The sequence below is a fragment of the Oncorhynchus clarkii genome, chromosome 4 (assembly GCF_045791955.1).
Source record: "Oncorhynchus clarkii lewisi isolate Uvic-CL-2024 chromosome 4, UVic_Ocla_1.0, whole genome shotgun sequence".
Classification (NCBI taxonomy): domain Eukaryota; kingdom Metazoa; phylum Chordata; class Actinopteri; order Salmoniformes; family Salmonidae; genus Oncorhynchus; species Oncorhynchus clarkii.
In genome coordinates, this window is record NC_092150.1 from 68,023,823 (window position 1) to 68,045,347 (window position 21,525).

The window sequence follows — 21,525 nt, forward strand, 5'->3', positions numbered from 1 at the left end:
ATAAGGCTGAGCAGCAGCTACTATCCACAGATAAGGCTGAGCAGCAGCTACTATCCACAGATAAGGCTGAGCAGCAGCTACTATCCACAGATAAGGCTGAGCAGCAGCTACTATCCACAGATAAGGCTGAGCAGCAGCTACTATCCACAGATAAGGCTGAGCAGCAGCTACTATCCACAGATAAGGCTGAGCAGCAGCTACTATCCACAGATAAGGCTGAGCAGCAGCTACTATCCACAGATAAGGCTGAGCAGCAGCTACTATCCACAGATAAGGCTGAGCAGCAGCTACTATCCACAGATAAGGCTGAGCAGCAGCTACTATCCACAGATAAGGCTGAGCAGCAGCTACTATCCACAGATAAGGCTGAGCAGCTGCTACTATCCACAGATAAGGCTGAGCAGCAGCTACTATCCACAGATAAGGCTGATCAGCAGCTACTATCCACAGATAAGGCTGAGCAGCAGCTACTATCCACAGATAAGGCTGAGCAGCAGCTACTCCATGCATGCGGTTTTGTTTACAAGCATGGAGAAAAGGCTGGTTGATTTCTAGCTCATCAACTCAAGTGCAAATCTGCCTCACCACTGATCCCTCAAATTTACAATACCTCAGGTGTTTTAACAGTTTATCAATAATAGTTTAACAATAATATTTAAACATTCTATTCAGATCTTTACAACTAAAGAAAATGAAATTATTAATATTTTTTGGGACAATTTGGATACTCCTATCATTAGTACAGAGCAGAGAGAGGAAATGTTGGAATCATTAAAACTCGTTTTTCAACCACTCCACAAATTTCTTGTTAACAAACTATAGTTTTGGCAAGTCGGTTAGGACATCTACTGTGTGCATAACAAGTAATTTTTCAAACAATTCTTTACAGGCAGATTTATTTCACTTATAATTCACTGTATGACAATTCCAGTGGGTCAGAAGTTTACATACACTAAGTTGACTGTGCCTTTAAACAGCTTGGAAAAATCTAGAATATGGTGTCTTGGCTTTAGAAGCTTCTGATAGGCTAATTGACATCATTTGGGTCAATTGGAGGTGTACCTGTGGATGTATTTCAAGGTCTACCTTCAAACTCAGTGCCTCTTTGCTTGACATGCAGGTTCAGGAGTAATGCTGGGAAAGGTACTTTCTTGTATACTGGAGCCTTAGAATGGAATGAGTTGCCTCTGCCCATAAAAACAACGTTCTCTCTGGGCAGCTTTAGAATAAAGTTAAAATATGTTTGATGTCTTCTGTGCCCATATAAATAACCCTTATGATGTAACTGGAATGATGAGATGGATGTTATTCTACTGCCGTACGATGTTCGATCTTGTCTAGCCATCTTGTCTCAAGAGGACCACAATGGAAATAAGTCCCAGACTTTGTTATCCTCGATTTTATTCATATGGCTTTTTCAAGTTTTGTGTGCTTGTTTTTTGAAAATGGTTGAATTAATAAACTAAAACTAAACTAAAAGACATCATGGGAAGATCAAAAGAAATCAGCCAAGAACTCAGAAAAAAAATGTAGACCTCTACAAGTCTGGTTCATCCTTGGGAGCAATTTCCAAATGCCTGAAGGTACCACGTTCATCTGTACAAACAACAGTACGCCAGTATAAACACCATGGGACCACGCAGCCATCATACCGCTCAGGAAGGAGACGTTCAAAGTATCTGTCCTTGTTTGGTTTTCGTGTGCCATATACTTTTCAATTTTGCTGTGATGTTTTACATACATACATACATTTTGAACCTTTTCTCATCGCGTAGTATCCACAGATGATGAGCCAAAGATAAACTTTCCTAGGGATCTGTTTTACCTACAGCGCCTTCAAAAAGTATTCAGACCCCTTGACTTTTTCCACATTTTGTTACGTTGCAGCCTTATTCTAAAATTGCTGTGGATTTGTTTTTATTTAATCAATCTACACACACTACCCCATAATGACAAAGCGAGGGCAGGTTTTTAGACATTTTTGCAGATGTATTAAAAATAAAAAACATATACCTTATTTACATAACTATTCAGACCGTTTGCTATGAGACTTGAAATTGAGTTCAGGTGCATCTTGTTTCCGTTGATCAGCCTTGAGATGTTTCTACAACTTGATTGGAGTCCACCTGTGGTAAATTAAATTGATTGGACATGATTTGAGACACCTGTCTATATAAGGTCCCACAGTTGACTGTGCATGTCAGAGCGAGAGCCATGAGGTCGAAGGAATTGTTCATGGAGCCCCGCTGCAGGATTGTGTCAAGGCACAGATCTGGGGAAGGGTACCACGACTTAATGACAATCGCCCCGTAGCACTCACCTCTGTTATCATGAAGTGCTTGAGAGACTAGTTAATTAAAACCTCTTAAGGATCTGCCCCTTTTTTAAATTTTCACCTAAAATGACATACCCAACATTAAGAGGGCCAGCGATGAGAAATGTGACAGGAATGTAGGAGAATATAACACACTAGATCTGGTAAAAGATTATCCAAATTGAAAAACAACCGTTCTTTTGTATTTTTTTGTACCATCTTTGAAATGCAAGAGAGAGGCCATGTATTATTCCAGCCCAGGTGCAATTTAGATTTTGGCCACTAGATGGCAGCAATGTATGTGCAAAGTTTTAGACTGATCCAATGAACCATTGCATTTATGTTAAAATATTTTGTATCAAGACTGCCCAAATGTGCCCTTTTTTTATTAATAACTTTTCATGTTCAAAATTGTGCACTCTTCTCAAACAATAGCATGGTATTATTTCACTGTAAAGCTACTGTAAATTGGACAGTGCAGTTAGCTTCAGTTCTTGTTCATCTTTCTGCCAATTTCAGATATGTCTATGTCCTGGGAAATGTTACTTACAACCTCATGCTAATCGCATTAGCCTACTTTAGCTCAACCGTCCTGTGGATGGGACACCGATCCCGAAGAAGTTTTTAAGGATCGTAACACCTCCACCTTACCTGACACCCTAGACCCACTTCAATTTGCATACCGCCCCAATCGCCATCGTATTGCAGACTGCTCTATCCCATCTGGACAAGAGGAATACCTAATGTAAGAATGCTGTTTATTGACTATAGCTCAGCATTCAACACCATAGTACCCTCCAAGCTCATCATTAAGCTTGAGGCCCTGGGTCTGAACCCCGCCCTGTGCACCTGGGTCCTGGACATCCTGACGGGCCGCACCCAGGTGGTGAAGGTGACTGTGTGAACAGTAAGCACAGGAGGGGGCTGAGCATGCACCCTTATGGGGGCCCCGGTGTTGAGGATCAGCGGAGTGGAGGTGACGTTTCCTACCTTCACCACCTGGGGTGCTGCCCGTCAGGAAGTCCAGAACCCAGTTGCACAGGGCGGAGAGGATTCTTTAAATTAAGGATTTCTACAGGGAGATCCTTAATACAACCTGCTCAAGACATCTGAGTGGGGCAAAGGTTCACCTTCCAACAGGACAATGACCCTAAGCACACAGCCAAGACAACGCAGGAGTGGCTTGGGGACAAGTCTCTGAATGTCCGTGAGTGGCCCAGCCAGAGCCCAGACTTGAACCCAATTTGAAATTCTCTGGAGAGACCTGAAAATAGCTGGCATAGCTTGAGAGGATCTGCAGAGAAGAATGGGAGAAACTCCCCAAATACATGTGTGCCAAGCTTGTAGCGTCACACCCAAGAAGACTCTGTAATCGCTGCAAAAGGTGCTTCAACAAAGTACTAAGTAAAGGGTCTGAAAACTTATGTAAATGTGAAATGTCATTATTTTTTTAAATGAGCTAACATTTCTAAAAACCTGGTTTTGCTTTGCCATTATGGGGTATTGTGTGTAGATTGATGAGAATTTAACCTTATTCTAAAATATAAATATTTAACTTAACAATGTGAAAAAAGACAAGGGGTCTGAATACTTTTCGAAGGCACTATGTTCTGCAGAAAAAAGTCAACGACTGCCAGTTAAAATGTGTCTTATTCGTACCGTTAACTGGAATCAGTTTAACCCCGTGTTAACCAGCCCGCCACACACTAATAGAGACAACAACTCTGTTGACATTACCCAATCCATTTACCGGTGCGTATCTGAACAATAATATGTCCTTTACATTTTCACTATTGAGATTTTAAAATAAATGTAAAAAGATAATGACATGAATTATTTAAGGATCGTATAGGCCTACTCTAGTAGAGGTGTTTAATTTCAGAGTCCTTTATCCTTGCCCGACATTAGGTCTGTTCATATTTATTTGAGTTTTATCTTGATGTCTATTAGTTCCGATTCACAAGTTTACTTCACCGTATACATTTCAGTAATGCCAGATTGTCTACATTCTACCCAAATATTGATGGTACATGTGATGTGTGTGAAGGCTCCTTGGCAGACTTGAGCCAGATGTTCTGGGCCTGACCCCGTCTGGCAGACTACTGGTCCACTATATTTACCTGTCTGAAGCATTTGAGTTGCAGCCCAGTGTAGAAATATCTATTTTTGTCGTACCAAAAGACAATCCTTCCCTGACCAATAAGACTGCTAGATTCCATTGCCTCCCTGTTGGCCTGCGGAAGGATTTTGGATTGTAAATCTGTCAATCCTCCCTTAGCCTCTCTTTGGCTCAAAGATTTGATGCGATTCCTAAAATTAGAACAAATAAAGTATACCATTAGAGGGTCAACCAACAAATTTTATTCCACCTGGGACACGATGATATCTTATTTTAAACACCCCCAAAGGCTTTCTCCAGATTAGTACTCCTGGGCCCCACCCCCACCCATTGAGTTTCCAGCTATATGGGCCTATAAGATCACGTTTTTGTTTTCTGATATGTCCCTCAATGACTTTGCCTTTATTTTTAGAATGTGTTTGAAGGCATTCTGGAGGGGGGCGGATGGGAGGTTGAGGAGAGTCAAAAATGGGAAACGTACAATATCTTAATCTTTCATTAACTGTGAATAAAAATATGATGTATAAAAAAGGCAACGTGAGAGGATTATTTACTGTCAGACATACTGTGTCGTCCTACTTTGAAGTGTAACCTGGAGTGAATGAGGAGAAGTCAGGTAGTTTATTGTTAACACACAACCGGAGCTTTAAACTTCTGCATCCCTTGGAATCTAGGATTTATGATGATGATTGCACAATGTAAGGACTGCAGTCATGGCACTGACCCCTCACTTACTTACACCAGCTCACCCTCTCATACCTTCACACACACTCTCTCGCATTAACACATGACCGCTTGCTCTGAGGACTAATGGAATGAGAGCTCAGCGTCTCACCAGATCTCCTCCTTGACTCGCCTCGCTCTGCAGGAAGCTGCCAGTTATGCAGGACAGGGCAGTTCAGATCAGCTGGAATTGGGTGTGTTGTGTGAAAGAAAGTATTGCATGTTTTGACTGGTAGAACAGTGAAAGTGATTAAGAGTGTGGTGGGTCTTGATGTTTTGACTGGTAGAACAGTGAAAGTGATTAAGAGTGTGGTGGGTCCTGATGTTTTGACAGTTGATAATACAAATATTGTTAGTAAGTAGAGACTGTAAATGATAGTTTGTTTAGTGGCAGTGCAAACGATGGGTAGGATCAAGTTTGGTGTTATAATGTGCACTTATACTTTTAAAACAATAACCTAGTTGTATTAGATGTTCTGAAGTATTATTTATGTGGTAACTTGTGTTATGAAAACCACTTTATGTTGTTGCAGGTCTTCCCTTTGCCTTCTACAGGGGCTTATGATTGGCGCCTATGAGGAAGACACTCCCACAGCTTGGCTATTATTAAGTTCCAGGTTCTGTGTGAGGCGGCCAACCTCAGACCACCGTTCGCCAGCCAGCCCAACCACTGACACGGTAAGACCTGCTTCAAGTGTATCAATTAGCTCTCTCTCTCCCTCACTCTGCTTCTCTCCACTCTCTCTATTCCCTGTCTTGTCTATATTCCCCTCCCTCGCTCTCTTGTCCCTCATTCTCTCCCATGCCTATTAGTTATTTAACTATCAGTATTCTCCCTGTCCTGTAAATGCATGAGTCGGGGTCACAATAGGATGTTATCCTTGCATCAGTGAGGTGATGTAAACGGCATACTGTAAATACTGTAGGCATGCCCCACTATAATGCCTGTCTGCTCGTTGAGGGAGTGAGAGACTGTGAAGACCTCAGACACTGCGATCTCTGTCAGTTGCACTGTGAGGTGAATGTATCATTGTGTGTTAGGCCGCTGATTAACTAACTGTTGTGATGTTAAGGAGTTAGGCTAGGTCAGTCTGCCCTGGCTCACACTCACTGTGGTGTGTGTCAATAGACCGCCAACCGTCAGTGTGTTGGAACCTTGAGAACTAATGCGCATTTGATTAGCACTTTTATCAGCAGCGACTGTGTTGCCATGGCAGACGGACCTACCGTAGAGAGGATTTACGATGGGTTTCAATGTTCAACTTTTAGCCGTTACTGAGACGCTCTGAAATGGAAGAGTAACCAAGTGGAAAATGAATAGATGTGAAATATATTTGGTTATAGGGTGGTGTGAAATGTTCCCATCAGAGCACCTACTGTATGCATTGCATGTATCTAGCTCTTCATGCTTGTAGAGAAAAACTACGAGCGCAGGCGATGAGAATAACTACGCTCTCCGTCTCCCAACTCTCCCTCACTATAGCATTTTATCCTCCCACTTCGGTGTCTGGGAGGAGACCTATAGGTGAGTGTCCACTAACACCGTTCTCATCCACCCGGGCTGCGCCACCCACGCCCAACCCCACCTCCATTCCCAGCCCCTCACCCCGCGGCATCATGGGGGACGTAGTCCAGATGCACTTCTCCACGCCGGACTATGTGATCTTTGCCCTGCTGCTGGTGGCGTCCACGTGCATCGGCCTGTTCTACGCCCTGTCCGGCGGGCGCCAGCGCACCACGCAGGAGTTCCTATTGGCCGACCGTTCTATGAGCTGCCTGCCCGTGTCGCTCTCGCTGCTCGCCACCTTCCAGTCAGCCGTGGCCATCCTGGGAGTGCCCTCGGAGATCTACACCTACGGAACGCAGTACTGGTTCCTGGGAGTCTCCTACTTCCTGGGTCTGCTTGTCCCCGCCCACGTCTTCATACCTGTCTTCTACAGGCTCCGCCTCACCAGTGCTTATGAGGTGAGCTCTAAACCCTAACCTTACCTAGAGAGGGAACAGTGTCTGTCAATGATGAGGAGTTTGTGTGCAGCGGTGTATCTCGCTGTGCCTCTGTCTCGCCAGAACCCTGGCAAGGGAGGCTAGTTGAACGCAAAAACAACATTCTCAGCATGTTGTCTGCTTTTTCATTTTGACAATGGCTAACCAGAGTAGCAGAACCAGAGTACAGCAGACGAGACGGTGCTGCTGACAACAAAGGACTGTGCCCCGGCCCTTAGAATCTCCACTTCTATTGCGCTCGAAATCGACCGTCACAGATGACTAAGGCTCTATGATCAGTGGTAGACTTTAACATCCCTCTTTCCTTCCCTCTTTCTTTCCCCCACCTTCGGTCTTTTCTTCATTGTGTAGTATTTGGAGCTGCGCTTCAATAAGACGGTTCGCATCATGGGCACCGTGACCTTTATCTTTCAGATGGTGAGTGTATTTGTGTCCTCCAGACTGTTGGTAGTTATGTCTGTCTGTGTGTGCTCCTGGTGTGTTCCCACGTGACTAATATCCTGGACATGCTGTGCTCTGCAGAACAGGGACATTCTGTACAAGTAGGTACTCGCCCTTTTCCCTGTGACGTTTCACCACTAGATGTGTAATTGATATGTATTTTAATCAACCACCTATGGCTCCTACTCAGTTTGCGTCCCTCTGAATTTGGACCGTTGTTTGACTGTCTCTGCAGGTGATCTATATGGGAGTGGTCCTCTATGCACCAGCACTCGCACTCAATGCAGGTAAAGGGATCTGTCACGTGTATTTCCTCTAAAGTGGTAGAATAATACTAGTTTCACTGAGTACGTTCGGTGAGAGCTTTAGTACCTGTTCTGGCGTTATAGACGATGAATGACGGGTGTGGTGTAAATGTGATCCATGTTGGTGGTGTGTGCTGTTGATACTGTCCACCTGCAGTGACTGGATTTGACCTCTGGGGGGCAGTGCTGGCCATGGGACTGGTGTGCACCCTGTACACAACATTAGTGAGTGTCTCTTTTTTCGTCAGTGAGTTTTCAATTTAGCCACCCATCTCCCTACAACTCCGAATGCAATTATTATATACAGCTGGATACACAGTATGTATATCTTGTCTTGCGTGTCAGGGAGGGCTGAAGGCAGTCATCTGGACAGACGTGTTCCAGACCATTGTGATGTTTGCTGGCCAACTGGCGGTCATCATAGTGGGGGCCCACCAGGCAGGAGGCATGGGAGAGGTGTGGAGGAAAGCCATCAACGGCAGCCGCATCGCAAGTCTGGAGTGAGTCTTTTCCTTAGTGGACCTAATGAGACTTAAAACTGTCCCTAGATCAGTTACAGAGTATTTTAAAAGTGGGCTACAGCTCTGTGTGTAGTGTTGTAACCCTCCTCCTCTTTGACCTGTGTCTCATGCAGCCTGAACCCTGACCCGACGGAGAGGCACACGTTCTGGACGCTGGGCATGGGCGGGGTGTTCCTCATGCTGGCGCTGTACGGGGTCAACCAGGCCCAGGTCCAGAGGTACCTCAGCTCCCGCACTGAGAGGGAGGCGGTCATGTAAGCATCAGCACTAAACACCTGGTTGAACTGGATTCACATGAATTACATCATGTAAAAAAAAAAAAAAAAAAAAAAATGAACAATCGCTTAGACACAATGGTAATATTATACGTTGTGGTGTGTCGCCAGGTCGTGCTACGTGGTGTTTCCCTGCCAGCAGGTGGTGTTGTGTCTGGGCTGTCTGATGGGCCTGGTGATGTTTGCTCGCTACGGTGAGGATAGCCCACTGGATAAGGGTTACGTCAAAACCAACGACCAGGCAAGTAGGACTTGCTACCTCCATAACAACACACTTAGTGGTCCCTCACTGTGCTGACATCCTGATGTGACTGTTTGGCTGTGGTTATGTTAAGGGCAGCACGATATGGGCATTATTATAATTGTTTTATCAAAGATTGCTATTTTTTTGTTGTTGCTATTGATCAACTCTTGGGTGAACTGTTGAAATCAGTGAAGTATAATGTCTTCTATTAAGAAGCAAAGTGGAAAGCGGCATCGTTCTTGTTTGGAACAATATGTTGACTGCATTTGACCTGCAGTAACAGAACCGCATGCAAACGTAATAGTGAATCTGACAGCGAGATTGAGGATCTGCGCTGCTTGAGTGACAGGGTGTGTGGGACTTGGCGTGTACGCAAAGCAGCCGCAGGAGGAGAAAAAACCCCAGATGTTACACCTTTCTAAATATTGCGTGCGATATGAATATTGCACATGTCAGTATTTCGATGTGAATCTGATTCATTTTGAAGCCCTAGTTAATGAATCTCTCTTCAGATCATAGACAAAGAAAGGCTTTTGTAAAGATGTTTGGTTAAGTTCTCCTATGAATGTCATTTTGTCTCTGCTGATCCAGTCTAAATGTTCCTTCCGGTCTGCAGATGGTGCTGTACTTTGTGATGGATGTGTTCAGGGACCTGCCTGGCCTACCAGGGCTGTTTGTCGCCTGCCTGTTCAGCGGCGCTCTCAGGTACTTCACTTAAGCGCCACTGCTACTGGCTCTCATGTGCTCGGTCTGTAGTACTAGTCAGACCCCAGGGAACTGTTTCTCTGCTACATTAATGTCATGGTGTTGTGGTACACCAGTAAAGGTTGTATTATGATACCATTATGAACACACTACACCACACAATTTAGCCCCATGACATTACTCATTCAGCTTCCCTCCCTCTTGTGTTGCAGTACCATCTCATCAGCGTTTAACTCCCTAGCGACGGTAACCATGGAGGACCTAATCAAGCCTTACTGCCCGACCATGACGGAGGCCAAAGCCACACTGCTCTCCAAAGGCCTGGGTGAGCTGCTGTTCTCTGAGTGGCCACACGCTGGCAGTGTTTATGAACAGTGGCAGGCAGTGTTCATATTTTATCAAGCTTTTTCTTAAGTTATTGCTGGAGTATAGAGTCCACAAACAAATGTTGACTTCTCTGTCCAAATAGTGTGTGTGTGTGTGTGTGTGTATTTTAAATACATTTATTTTTTCTGGTACACTATCAGGATTGTACTACTATGGTCCTGACCTGTTTTTCCCTTCCTCTTTTCTCCTCCCAGCGTTTGCCTACGGGCTGGTGTGTCTGGCCATGGCCTACACCGCGTCTCACATGGGCTCAGTGCTGCAGGTGACTGAGCCATGTCCCCTGCTGTCTTTGCTTTAGTTAATGGTTACTCCTCTACCCAGCTCCTCTACCCCCCCCCCCCCCCCCATAGGATCACCTACTACTATCTTTGACAGGGGCTTCATATTACATAAGAGTAAAAGATGATAAACCTCTCTTTTTCGTTCTCTCTCTCTCCTCCAGGCAGCATTAAGTATCTTTGGGATGGTGGGTGGTCCTCTCCTCGGTCTCTTCTGTCTGGGAATGTTCTTCCCCTGGGCTAACTCCACTGTAAGTCCAAATACTGCCTTGGTAACATGGGTCAAGTTGGCTGGCATTAAGGGTAAAATATACCGTAAGATTGTGATGACTTTTTTTTCCTTATCTGTGGTGAATTAGAGAGATCGTTCTGATTTTTATGTAACTCTCTGTCCACAGGGTGCGATAGTAGGGTTGGTGGCAGGCCTGGTTATGGCTTTCTGGATTGGCATTGGGCATTTCGTGTCCCGTATGGCGGTGCCCACTACTCTGCCCCCCATCATCAACGGCACCGCTATGCCCCTCCCCAGCAACATGACCACTGCTGTCATGACCACCCTGATTACCTTGATCACCGCCAAACCAAAGTACAGTGACTTCTTGTCCTCGTTGAATTGGTAGCATTGGAACCAGAACACCAGCATCAAACATAAAGCACTTGAACTGTATCCCTCCAAAACTATTCAAACTGTTTTAGGGATGATGATAGGAATCTGACTAAGTACCTGTTTGTCTCTCCAGGCCTACGGGTGTGCAGGCCCTGTACAATCTATCCTATTTGTGGTACAGTGCCCACAACTCTACCACTGTGGTGATAGTGGGACTGATAGTCAGCCTGCTGACTGGTCCTATGAAGGAGAAGGACCTGACCCCAGGGACGGTGTACCCTGTCCTGGGCAACCTGCTCTTCTTCCTGCCTGAATGCTACAGGGAGATACTCTGCTGTGTCACCCCACTGCCACAGAAGGTAGGCTGCAGGCCTCCGAGATGGAGGATACCGCCTATGAACCAGTGAAAACCAACATTGTTACAGAGTAGTAATTGTGAATGCCCTTTACAGTTATTGTGATAGCCACTCGCTGTTTCTTTTCTTCATCTTTCTAAATGTAATTCAGCCCAAAGCTATCGACACGCATCCTTACCAGATGGCTCGGAAGGAGAGCAATGGAGTGTCCCATCCCAAAGAGGAGGAGAAGACTGAGGAGACGGAGCGGGAGAAGGATGAGGACGAGGAGACCGCAACCCCTCAGCCTTCCTGCCGACTGGCTCACACGTTGCAGGAGACGGCCTTGTAGACACCCCCTCCCCCCAACACACACACACACAGCCCCCAGCCAAGTCCCAGCACTTTCACAAGCCCCCCTACTGCTCAGCTTTCTCTGCCCCAGGGGAGAAGATCCACATAGGACCGGAGGGCAATGGAGACTCAGGTTTCCTGGACATGACTTCCATCAAGCGCCACAGGGTCAATGTGGAGGAACAGGGAGTTTCACCTCTGACCCTTACTTCCTGGAGAAACTGATACACCACAAATCTCTGGTGGTTAAGAGAGTCAGAGCCAGAGTCCTTTGCTAGATTGAAGAATGGTGTAATAAAACGCGGTTAGTGGATGGGGGTCCAGGGGTATCTTGAATTCATTGGTACCTCATTAACGATGGCACTGGTCAGTTTTCCTGAACTGAAGTAACTGGAAATCACTAGTTATGAAACTGGAGTTTTGAGAAGAGCCAAAATGTCTGAATCAAGGTGGATTCCTGGATGGAGAAATACTAACGCAACACAAGTGGCAATCACGCTCCGAGCTGAGGAGAAGTCTCGTCATTGTTGGACTAAACCAAAGCCTGGACTGTGATTGTGTCACTCTGTGATTTTGTCCAATTATGATTGAAGGATTGTGGCCGCACACGCGCACAATGAGTTGTTCCAATGACTGTGAAAATGGACCCAAGTCTTTCTGTTTATCGAAGAGAAATCAGGTAGCGACCAGGCAGTGAAGAGCGAGGTACTTCAGATGTAACTGTCACTGCATGTTATTTTTATAGAGAAGATTAAGCAGGTACGTCAGATGGACTAAGAATATTACAAAATATTTGATGTCCCAGTAGACAACTTAAGGCATAGTGACCGTGTTCTAGGTCCTTTTCACATATGAAATTCGGTATCCTTGATCGGTTTCCTGAATTGTGACAATCTACAAAATACGTTTTGCTTTCTCAAGATCTGAAAATAACCGTTTCCGAATGTGATTTGCGAGACACATTCCACATGCCGTTAGGAAGCTAGCTTGTTAACAACGGGCAAAAAGTTTCACACGACTCACGCTGCTGCGTCACAATACCTTGTACTCTGGTCCTGGAACTTGGACCCGCCACTCACCCAGGTCCAGGATCAGTTTGAGCCAGGGCTCATTTGCGTTTCACATGTTTTATAGCTCGGATCAGGTACCAAATGCTTGAGGATACGGATCATACAGAAATATGTGAAAGCGCCCTTAATCGATAGCTTTGGTTTCTTAGGCTCCGTACGTCTGTTTGCTTTACATGGCCTTTGTTTAACGTTTGCCTTTCAAGCTGCTATAGTAAATGGATACGTACTTAGATTAGAGCAGCATACAGATCTATAGAGCACAAGGGATCACCCTCATTTGCCATTTACTGGGATCATGTTTTTAGAGAGAGAAAGGCCATTGAGTCTGCTCTACTTACTTTCATTGAGACAACCAGACAAACTGTTGGTTTGCTAGTGACATTATTGAATGTAGAATACCATGTCCTCTCAATCCATCCATACTGTAGATCCCATAGTTGTCATGAAGTGCCTCATCAGTAGTCTGTGTTAAATGTAGTTCTGTTAATTTGACTACTGATCGGTGTGTAATCAGGATTGTGATCAAGTAGACTTCTGCTGTATCGCACAGCTATAATGATTCTCCATGTGTGTCTTGGATGTTTCTTAACTTTACGTACATGACTTTTGGCTCGTGTCCCCCCCCCCCCCCCCCCACTGCTTTAACAGAGGATATTTACAGTGCCTTGCGAAAGTATTCGGCCCCCTTGAACTTTGCGACCTTTTGCCACATTTCAGGCTTCAAACATAAAGATATAAAACTGTATTTTTTTGTGAAGAATCAACAACAAGTGGGACACAATCATAAAGTGGAACGACATTTATTGGATATTTCAAACTTATTCAACAAATCAAAAACTGAAAAATTGGGTGTGCAAAATTATTCAGCCCCTTTACTTTCAGTGCAGCAAACTCTCTCCAGAAGTTCAGTGAGGATCTCTGAATGATCCAATGTTGACCTAAATGACTAATGATGATAAATACAATCCACCTGTGTGTAATCAAGTCTCCGTATAAATGCACCTGCACTGTGATAGTCTCAGAGGTCCGTTAAAAGCGCAGAGAGCATCATGAAGAACAAGGAACACACCAGGCAGGTCCGAGATACTGTTGTGAAGAAGTTTAAAGCCGGATTTGGATACAAAAAGATTTCCCAAGCTTTAAACATCCCAAGGAGCACTGTGCAAGCGATAATATTGAAATGGAAGGAGTATCAGACCACTGCAAATCTACCAAGACCTGGCCGTCCCTCTAAACTTTCAGCTCATACAAGGAGAAGACTGATCAGAGATGCAGCCAAGAGGCCATTGATCACTCTGGATGAACTGCAGAGATCTACAGCTGAGGTGGGAGACTCTGTCCATAGGACAACAATCAGTCATATATTGCACAAATCTGGCCTTTATGGAAGAGTGGCAAGAAGAAAGCCATTTCTTAAAGATATCCATAAAAAGTGTCGTTTAAAGTTTGCCACAAGCCACCTGGGAGACACCAAACATGTGGAAGAAGGTGCTCTGGTCAGATGAAACCAAAATTGAACTTTTTGGCAACAATGCAAAACGTTATGTTTGGCGTAAAAGCAACACAGCTGAACACACCATCCCCACTGTCAAACATGGTGGTGGCAGCATCATGGTTTGGGCCTGCTTTTCTTCAGTAGGGACAGGGAAGATGGTTAAAATTGATGGGAAGATGGATGGAGCCAAATACAGGACCATTCTGGAAGAAAACCTGATGGAGTCTGCAAAAGACCTGAGACTGGGACGGAGATTTGTCTTCCAACAAGACAATGATCCAAAACATAAAGCAAAATCTACAATGGAATGGTTCAAAAATAAACATATCCAGGTGTTAGAATGGCCAAGTCAAAGTCCAGACCTGAATCCAATCGAGAATCTGTGGAAAGAACTGAAAACTGCTGTTCACAAATGCTCTCCATCCAACCTCACTGAGCTCGAGCTGTTTTGCAAGGAGGAATGGGGAAAAAATTCAGTCTCTCGATGTGCAAAACTGATAGAGACATACCCCAAGCGACTTACAGCTGTAATCGCAGCAAAAGGTGGCGCTACAAAGTTTTAACTTAAGGGGGCCGAATACTTTCGCAAGGCACTGTATGTCTTGTGACTGACAACGTTGGTGTTTTGATGATTTAAGTTGACGTGTAGAGAGAATCTATTTAATTGTCTGATCAAATGGGACAGCATTGATTCCTGTTTTATACTTTAAGTTACTTGAAATGTGTATCTGTAATGCTACCCTTTAAATTAAGTCAAGCCCACCTCATTCCAGGACATTTTTCAGGTGAACTTAGTCCGACGTGAACAGATGTGAACTTACCCAATGTGGGTTTATCACTGTGTTCTAGTAATACTGAAATACACTCTGAGCACCATCAAGACCAATTCTGTTGCTGTTATCTTTCTCTTAAGTTGGCACGGACATCTACCTAGAAAATATATGAACTGTAGAGCGACACGTGCATATGAAGGCCAAAACAGTTGTATTGTGTTTGCTTGAATATTAAACCCCTACAAATCACACCAGGAAACTAACTCCAAGATCGAATAACACAAAATGTACCCATGTAAAGAGAACCTGTAAATCATGGCCTCTTAAATGACCAATCCTGAGTGGTCTGTAACCATAGCATCAATACCAAGTTACTATGAAGTGTGTTTAGTTTAGGGTACATTTAGAACGCACTTGGCCATGAGAGAGAAGCACTTGATCATTTCAAACGATAATAAATATTCTGACTCTATTTATTGTCAATATTTGTTCTCCCATTTGTATGAATTATTCCTAGTATGTATTCCACAAAACCATAAGCAGTGGAGTTTGGTCAACTACACTGCTTTGCCTGGACCTTCATTTGATCTCTGTATTGTAATCTTTTTTTTTATGTTGTTGGATTTCATGGATGTTGATTGGCTCATCCTACCAGCACACTACACAGGGGCACCTGCGACAGGTTGGAGTAGAGCTCCATTCGTTCACCAAACAGAATGTCTGTGTCCTGTTCATTAAGTCAAAATGGGAGTGAACGTTTTCAAAAAGAGAACAGAACTGAGCTTCCCTATTGGAAAAGTGGTACCTTTTTCTATTTTGGACACTACCGAACATGAAATGAGTCTTCAATAGAGGCTAATTCTGTGTCTGACCACTCTAGTGGTCATTATTTCACAACATTGTCATGTATTTGTCCTATCAAGATGAAATGTTTAAGTGAATGAATTGTAAGTGGTAAGATCCGTCGTTGCTCTGTTTTTGAAAATAAAATGTTTGATTGGATGATTTGAAGAAGTTTCTTGTACATCAATTTGATAGAGCCCTTGCAGGGTTTGTTTAATCAGCATTCATTTTGAGCGAAAGAGTGGGGGCCTTCCTCTTGTGTTTATGCCTTCCCCATCCTGAGGGAGGGCTGTTATCATTGCAGTATCCTGTAGCCTTCATTCTCCCTGCTTCTTTCAGCTCCTCTCTCTCTCTCTCTGGCGGGTCACTCTGACTCTGGGTCACTGGGTCATGTGCCACTCCTGTGGCGTCTCTTTCCCCATGTTGGAACACTATTATCCCAGCTTTGTGCCAATGACCGCAAACCGTCTGTTGCCACCACACCAGGCCCCTCATTCAGCCCCACTGCAGTCCCTCCTACTGGTGATATGCTAATTCAAGTGGTAGACTCAGAGGGAACTCTTATCTGTTGCCAAGTATTGTTGCCTCTGACTGAAACCTCAATAGTTGAAGTAAGTAGCCTTGTATGAGCCCTGGCTTGTGCGAGCCAGAACGGTTCATAGGAGCAGGTGAGGCACCAGGTCCCTTTTGGTTTGAGTCAGCTGTACAAGTACACAACCTGGACAGGACAGTAGTCTATCGCAGGGCCTTACCCCCAATATAGGTCCTTAATGCTGAGTGCCAAGCAGAGGTCCCTTTGGTATGAGTCAGCCGGTCCCTTTGGTATGAGTCAGCCGGGGATTGAACTCCCAAACTCAGGGCAGACACTCAAATCACAAGGCTACTGAGTTGGTAGATAAACTTGGATTTTACACATTTTAAGCAGGAAGGAAGCTAGACAGAAGGGGATGTTGTATGTATTATGAACCTCTCTTAGTTACCTCTCTTGGACCTTTCCCTGGATCAAGCCATCAACATGTCTTGTATATTAAAAACGCTCTATTTTTCTCATGGACCAAGTTGTTGAGTTTAACCGTACTCCCTACTCCTCTTCCTCCTTGTCTGCCCTCTCCACTTCCTTTGCTCAGTTCCAGCTAAGCCAGGCCAACGAGGGGAAACTGGACAGAAAGCTTCATAAATTTACCCAGCAATCAGTGTGTACTGGATATAATGAGCTGGAGATACAGAAACAATTATCTCCTAACATGAAGGGAGATCAGGGTTATAGGGGTTTATTGGCACAAATATCCACATTCACTCACACCTAAAGATCTGTTTGCGGTTCAAGCCAAAAGGGCTGTTTTAAATCAAGTTTGTTAGTTGATGACCCTCACTTTGAGGACACTTGGTACATTTAAATAATATAATTAGAGAATCCATGACCTGGCATGCAGTATAGGTTTGCCATTAAAAATGAGTATATGAGAATTCAAATTTATACTCATTCATTATATTGCCCAATGCAACAGATCCTCCCTGGCCAGTCGGCTTTATCCACTGAGATTTCGACTTCAGAATAACCTTAGTTGGAATGCTGGAACGTTGGGCAGTACTGTCTGTCTAGCATTCCCACGTTCTTTCACCACAATGTCTGCCCTCTCCTTTCCCTCCGTAACCCCTGGCTTAGTAGCACAGCTCTGGCAGGTCCAAATTAGCCATTAATATGAGAGTGAAGGGGGGGGGGGGTTTATCAGATCCCCCCAACAGATTTATAGAGCTAGCCTTGAACGTTGTACCGTTTCTTGTGGACCTGAGCCCATGTTGCTCAAGGGGGAGACATAATGACGACCATGCTTCTATGGTCTCGTCCATGTTACAGCCAACAAAAGCGGTTTCTGTCTGCCTGAGCACAAATACGTGGCAACAGTCTGTTTAGACATTAGCTGTGTGCTAGTGGAGTTGAAATTATTGTGCATTGTGTTTGTCACAAGTGTATTTCTTGGTCAATATCAGAATATGAAATATGTGTCTACCACGTCTCTCCTGACGAAATGTTGAAATTGCCTCATGATTTCACGGTAGTGTACATTTTCTGGGCGATAACTCCAGCACTTTAGATTTGAAATGATACAATGACCACAAGGTTTAAATGCAGACTGTCAGCTTTCATTTGAAGGTATTTTTTATCCATATTGGGTGAACTGCTTAGAAATTACAGCTTTGTGTACATAGTCCCCCCATTTTAGGGGACCAAAAGTATTGGGACAAATTCACTTGTGTATTAAAGTAGTAACAAGTTTTGTATTTGGTCCCATATTCAATCAATCAATCAAATGTATTTATAAAGCCCTTCTTACATCAGCTGATGTCACAAAGTTCTGTACAGAAACCCAGCCTAAAACCCCAAACAGCAAGCAATGCAAGTGTAGAAGCACTTGCAATTTCATAGCACGCAATGATTACATCAAGCTTGTGAGACTACAAATTTGTTGGCATTTGCTTTTCATTTTGGTTGTTTCAGATTATTTTGTGCCCAAAATAAATGAATGGTAAATGTATTGTGTAATTTTGGAGTCATTTTTATTGTGAATAAGAATAGAATATGTTTCTAAACACTTCTACATTAATGTGGATGCTACCATGATTACAGATAATCATGAATGAATCCTGAATAATGAGTCAAAGTTAGACACATCAAACCCCTCCCCAAAAAATGCTAACCTCCCCTGTTATTGTAATGGTGAGGGGTTAGCATGTCTTGGGGGTGTGATATTTGTGTCTAATTTATTCAGGATTCATTCAGGATTATCTGTAATCATGGTAGCATCTACATTAATGAAGAAGCATTTACAAACATATTCTATTCTTATTTAAAATAAAAGTGACAAAGTGCTCTAATTTCTAAACGAATCTCCCGATATGGATGAAAATGCCATAACAAATCCAAAGTGCTGTTGTACAGAGCCTAAACAACAACGTGTCACTGTCCCAATTCTTTTGGAGCTCGCTGTATGTTTGATAGCTCAAACAAAGCCATAACATAAAGTTAATTACATCAATTTAGTAATGTTTGTCTGCTGTTTGAATACATTTTTACTCTAAAGCAGTCATTATATCAGGGCGGCAGGGTAGCCTAGTGTTTAGAGTGTTGGACTAATAACCAAAAGGTTGCAAGTTCAAATCCCCGATCTGACAAGGATTTGCATTTTCATCCACAAATCTGTCGTTCTGCCCCTGAACAGGCAGTTAACCCACTGTTCCTAGGCCGTCATTGAAAATAAGAATTTGGGTTAAAAATTTAAATAGCACAGATCTGGACTAGTACTCAGGGCTCCACAGCTGAATGCATGGTTGCCAAATATTCTCACAACAATCCTCCCTTTCTGTTAATCTGTCCATCCTTTCACTCCAACCCCCAATACAACTATACCACTAAAAATTAAACAAATCCAGGAGATCAACTTTAATTCATCTTAAAGCTGAAAACACAAAATAAATCACTGGAATATTACTTTGAATGTAAAAAAATAAAATAAAATAGGAACCACAATGGAAATAAGTCCCTGACTTTATTGTGCAATCCGGGTCACTTTTAAAATATTTACAAATAACATTTATCCTTCAATCAATCCAAACTGTGCAGCTGCCAATTGCTGAATGGAAAGAGACATCTGTTACAAAACACCAAAAAGTTAAATGACATTCGGAGATTGTCAAGCCATCGAATCTGGATAAGCCTACAAGGTAAGGTGGGAAATGTTCTGTTTGTCGATATTTATCTAGTCTATTTATTATGTTGAAAACAGAAACCATGATATTTATTTATTTGACCTTTATTTAACTAGGCAAGTCGGTTTAGAACAAATTCTTATTTTCAATGACGTCTTAGCATGGCCAAACCCGAACCCGACGACGGTGGGCCAATTGTGTGCCGCCCTAATATTGAAGTCGGTATGCTTTGTTTATCGGTAGTGTGGTGCATTGGCACAGAAACCTGTTGGTGGAAAATTTGTAGCATATATTTTATATAATTATAACTACGGCATCAAAATGTTGAAAATCGGATTTCCCCCTAGCTGATCATTGTCTGCAGCCAGATCTCTTCGTAGTGTAAGGAAACACTACCTCAACCTTCTGGCCCGTAGTCCTGCATGGCATCGACTGTGCCACAAAAGCATGCTAAAGTGGCACAGTCGACATCCCCGTTAATAAACGGTTATTTGTGGTCGTATTAATAACAGAGTTAATTCTACGAGAGGGGAGGGTGTTCAATTTATTTTTCAGTACAATGGGAGGGTCATGTGAAAATATTGTTTTATGTTTGGGAGAGGGTGCATTTATTTTTTGACACCTTGAGTTGGACCAGCCCCTCCCCCAGTAAATTTTAGATCTGTCCCTAACAAATATTTCACACACTTTTCTCAAGTAGTGACTTATGCTTCTGTAATAAATGAGTGATTTAATGTGCTAATCAAAGCGATCCTTTGATTTTGGTGTATTTGATTTATATCTTGACATTGTTCTAGGTGTTTCCGTGTTCAGCACATACATTACATTGCCATTCGCTGCAGTTTCATAAGCATCACAGTTGGATATATTGTTTTTCAACGCTCCTAGTCCTAAACGGATTGGTCCATGTCGACCTCTGGGGTAGGGGTCAGTGGATGTGTTTCCGCCTCCCCTGATGCTGGCTTCTGATTGGCTGACAGCAGTGCTCCCACACTCCCACAGTACAGCAAGGAGCGCATCGGCCACTTCTGTCAGGACAGGAGACATGTTAAACTTCAGTTAGTCTGTATGATTGTAATAAGTCATACCAAATTAAAACTCTTTGTGAATGTCAGAGATAATGTAAGAATTAGTAATGCCTGCTGTGGACAGTGCTGTTACACTACAATTCATGTCTGATTTTAACTGAGCATCTGGACAGATCAAGGTTATAAGCTATGATAACCAAGGAACGAAAAAGATAAGCACCCAGGTAGTTTGATGTCACCAACCTTGACTGGGTGGAGGTAGCCCCCTGCCCTGGGGGGCACTGTGAGTTCAGATAGAGCCCCGCCCTGGTCCAGGGTCTCAGTAAGATGGGCGATGTAGTCGGTGGCCAGGACCAGGACGTCCAGCTTGGAGAGCTTGGTGTCACGGGGGACGGAGGGCAGGGCTGCCTGCAGGCTGTGGAAGGCCTGGCGGAGGTTACGTACACGGCTCCTTTCCCTGGCCGCGTTCTCTGGGGAGTGTTGGGACTTCATAGCCCTGCTGGGCTGCACACCCGTCACACCCCCAGACCTCATTACATGTTTCATTACATTTACAGGGTAAATGAGAAATAAATGACATACCAATTAATGTAACATTTAAAGAGCCAGAGAGCGCTATAAAAATCAGTTTCCATACCACAAGCAGTGGTGTAAAGTAAAAACACTTTAAAGTACTACTTTAAATGTTTTTGGGGCTATCTGTACTTTACTATTTATATTTATGCCAACTTTTACTTCACTACATTCCAAAAGCAAATAATGTACTTTTTACTCCATACATTTTCCCTGACACCCACAAGTACTTGTTAAATTTTGACAGGAAAATGATCCAATTCACACATGAGAACATCCCTGGTCAACCCAACCACCTCTGATCTGGCAGATTCACTAAACACAAATGCTTCATTTGTAAATGAGTGTTGGAGTGTGCCATCCGTCAAACCATCTGGTTTTCTTAATATAAGGAATTTGAAATGATTTATACTTTTGATACTT

At 43.6% G+C, this 21,525-nt stretch overlaps 2 protein-coding genes across 2 annotated transcripts in view; one reads left to right on the plus strand and one right to left on the minus strand.

Annotated features, from left to right (window-relative positions):
- Nucleotides 1-13,302, plus strand: part of LOC139407800 (sodium-dependent multivitamin transporter-like) — a 33,250-nt gene extending 19,948 nt beyond the window's left edge. The window contains exons 2-16 of the mRNA XM_071151663.1: nt 5,690-5,834; nt 6,640-7,121; nt 7,512-7,577; nt 7,837-7,888; nt 8,064-8,131; nt 8,252-8,406; nt 8,541-8,681; nt 8,814-8,943; nt 9,563-9,651; nt 9,864-9,976; nt 10,233-10,300; nt 10,481-10,567; nt 10,715-10,902; nt 11,057-11,282; nt 11,431-13,302. Coding sequence (XP_071007764.1) covers nt 6,774-7,121; nt 7,512-7,577; nt 7,837-7,888; nt 8,064-8,131; nt 8,252-8,406; nt 8,541-8,681; nt 8,814-8,943; nt 9,563-9,651; nt 9,864-9,976; nt 10,233-10,300; nt 10,481-10,567; nt 10,715-10,902; nt 11,057-11,282; nt 11,431-11,610 — 1,911 coding nt within the window. The 5' untranslated portion in view covers nt 5,690-5,834; nt 6,640-6,773 and the 3' untranslated portion in view covers nt 11,611-13,302. The remainder of the gene's footprint in view (nt 1-5,689; nt 5,835-6,639; nt 7,122-7,511; nt 7,578-7,836; nt 7,889-8,063; nt 8,132-8,251; nt 8,407-8,540; nt 8,682-8,813; nt 8,944-9,562; nt 9,652-9,863; nt 9,977-10,232; nt 10,301-10,480; nt 10,568-10,714; nt 10,903-11,056; nt 11,283-11,430) is intronic.
- A 6,531-nt stretch (nt 13,303-19,833) lies between these two features.
- On the minus strand, nt 19,834-21,063 carry LOC139408038 (transcription factor 23-like). Its single transcript, XM_071151867.1, has 2 exons — nt 20,773-21,063; nt 19,834-20,529 (listed from the first exon to the last, which is right to left on the minus strand). The coding sequence occupies exons 1-2, from the start codon at nt 21,061-21,063 to the stop codon at nt 20,392-20,394; spliced, it is 429 nt and encodes a 142-aa protein (XP_071007968.1). The 3' UTR covers nt 19,834-20,391.
- Between the last annotated feature and the right edge of the window lie 462 nt (nt 21,064-21,525).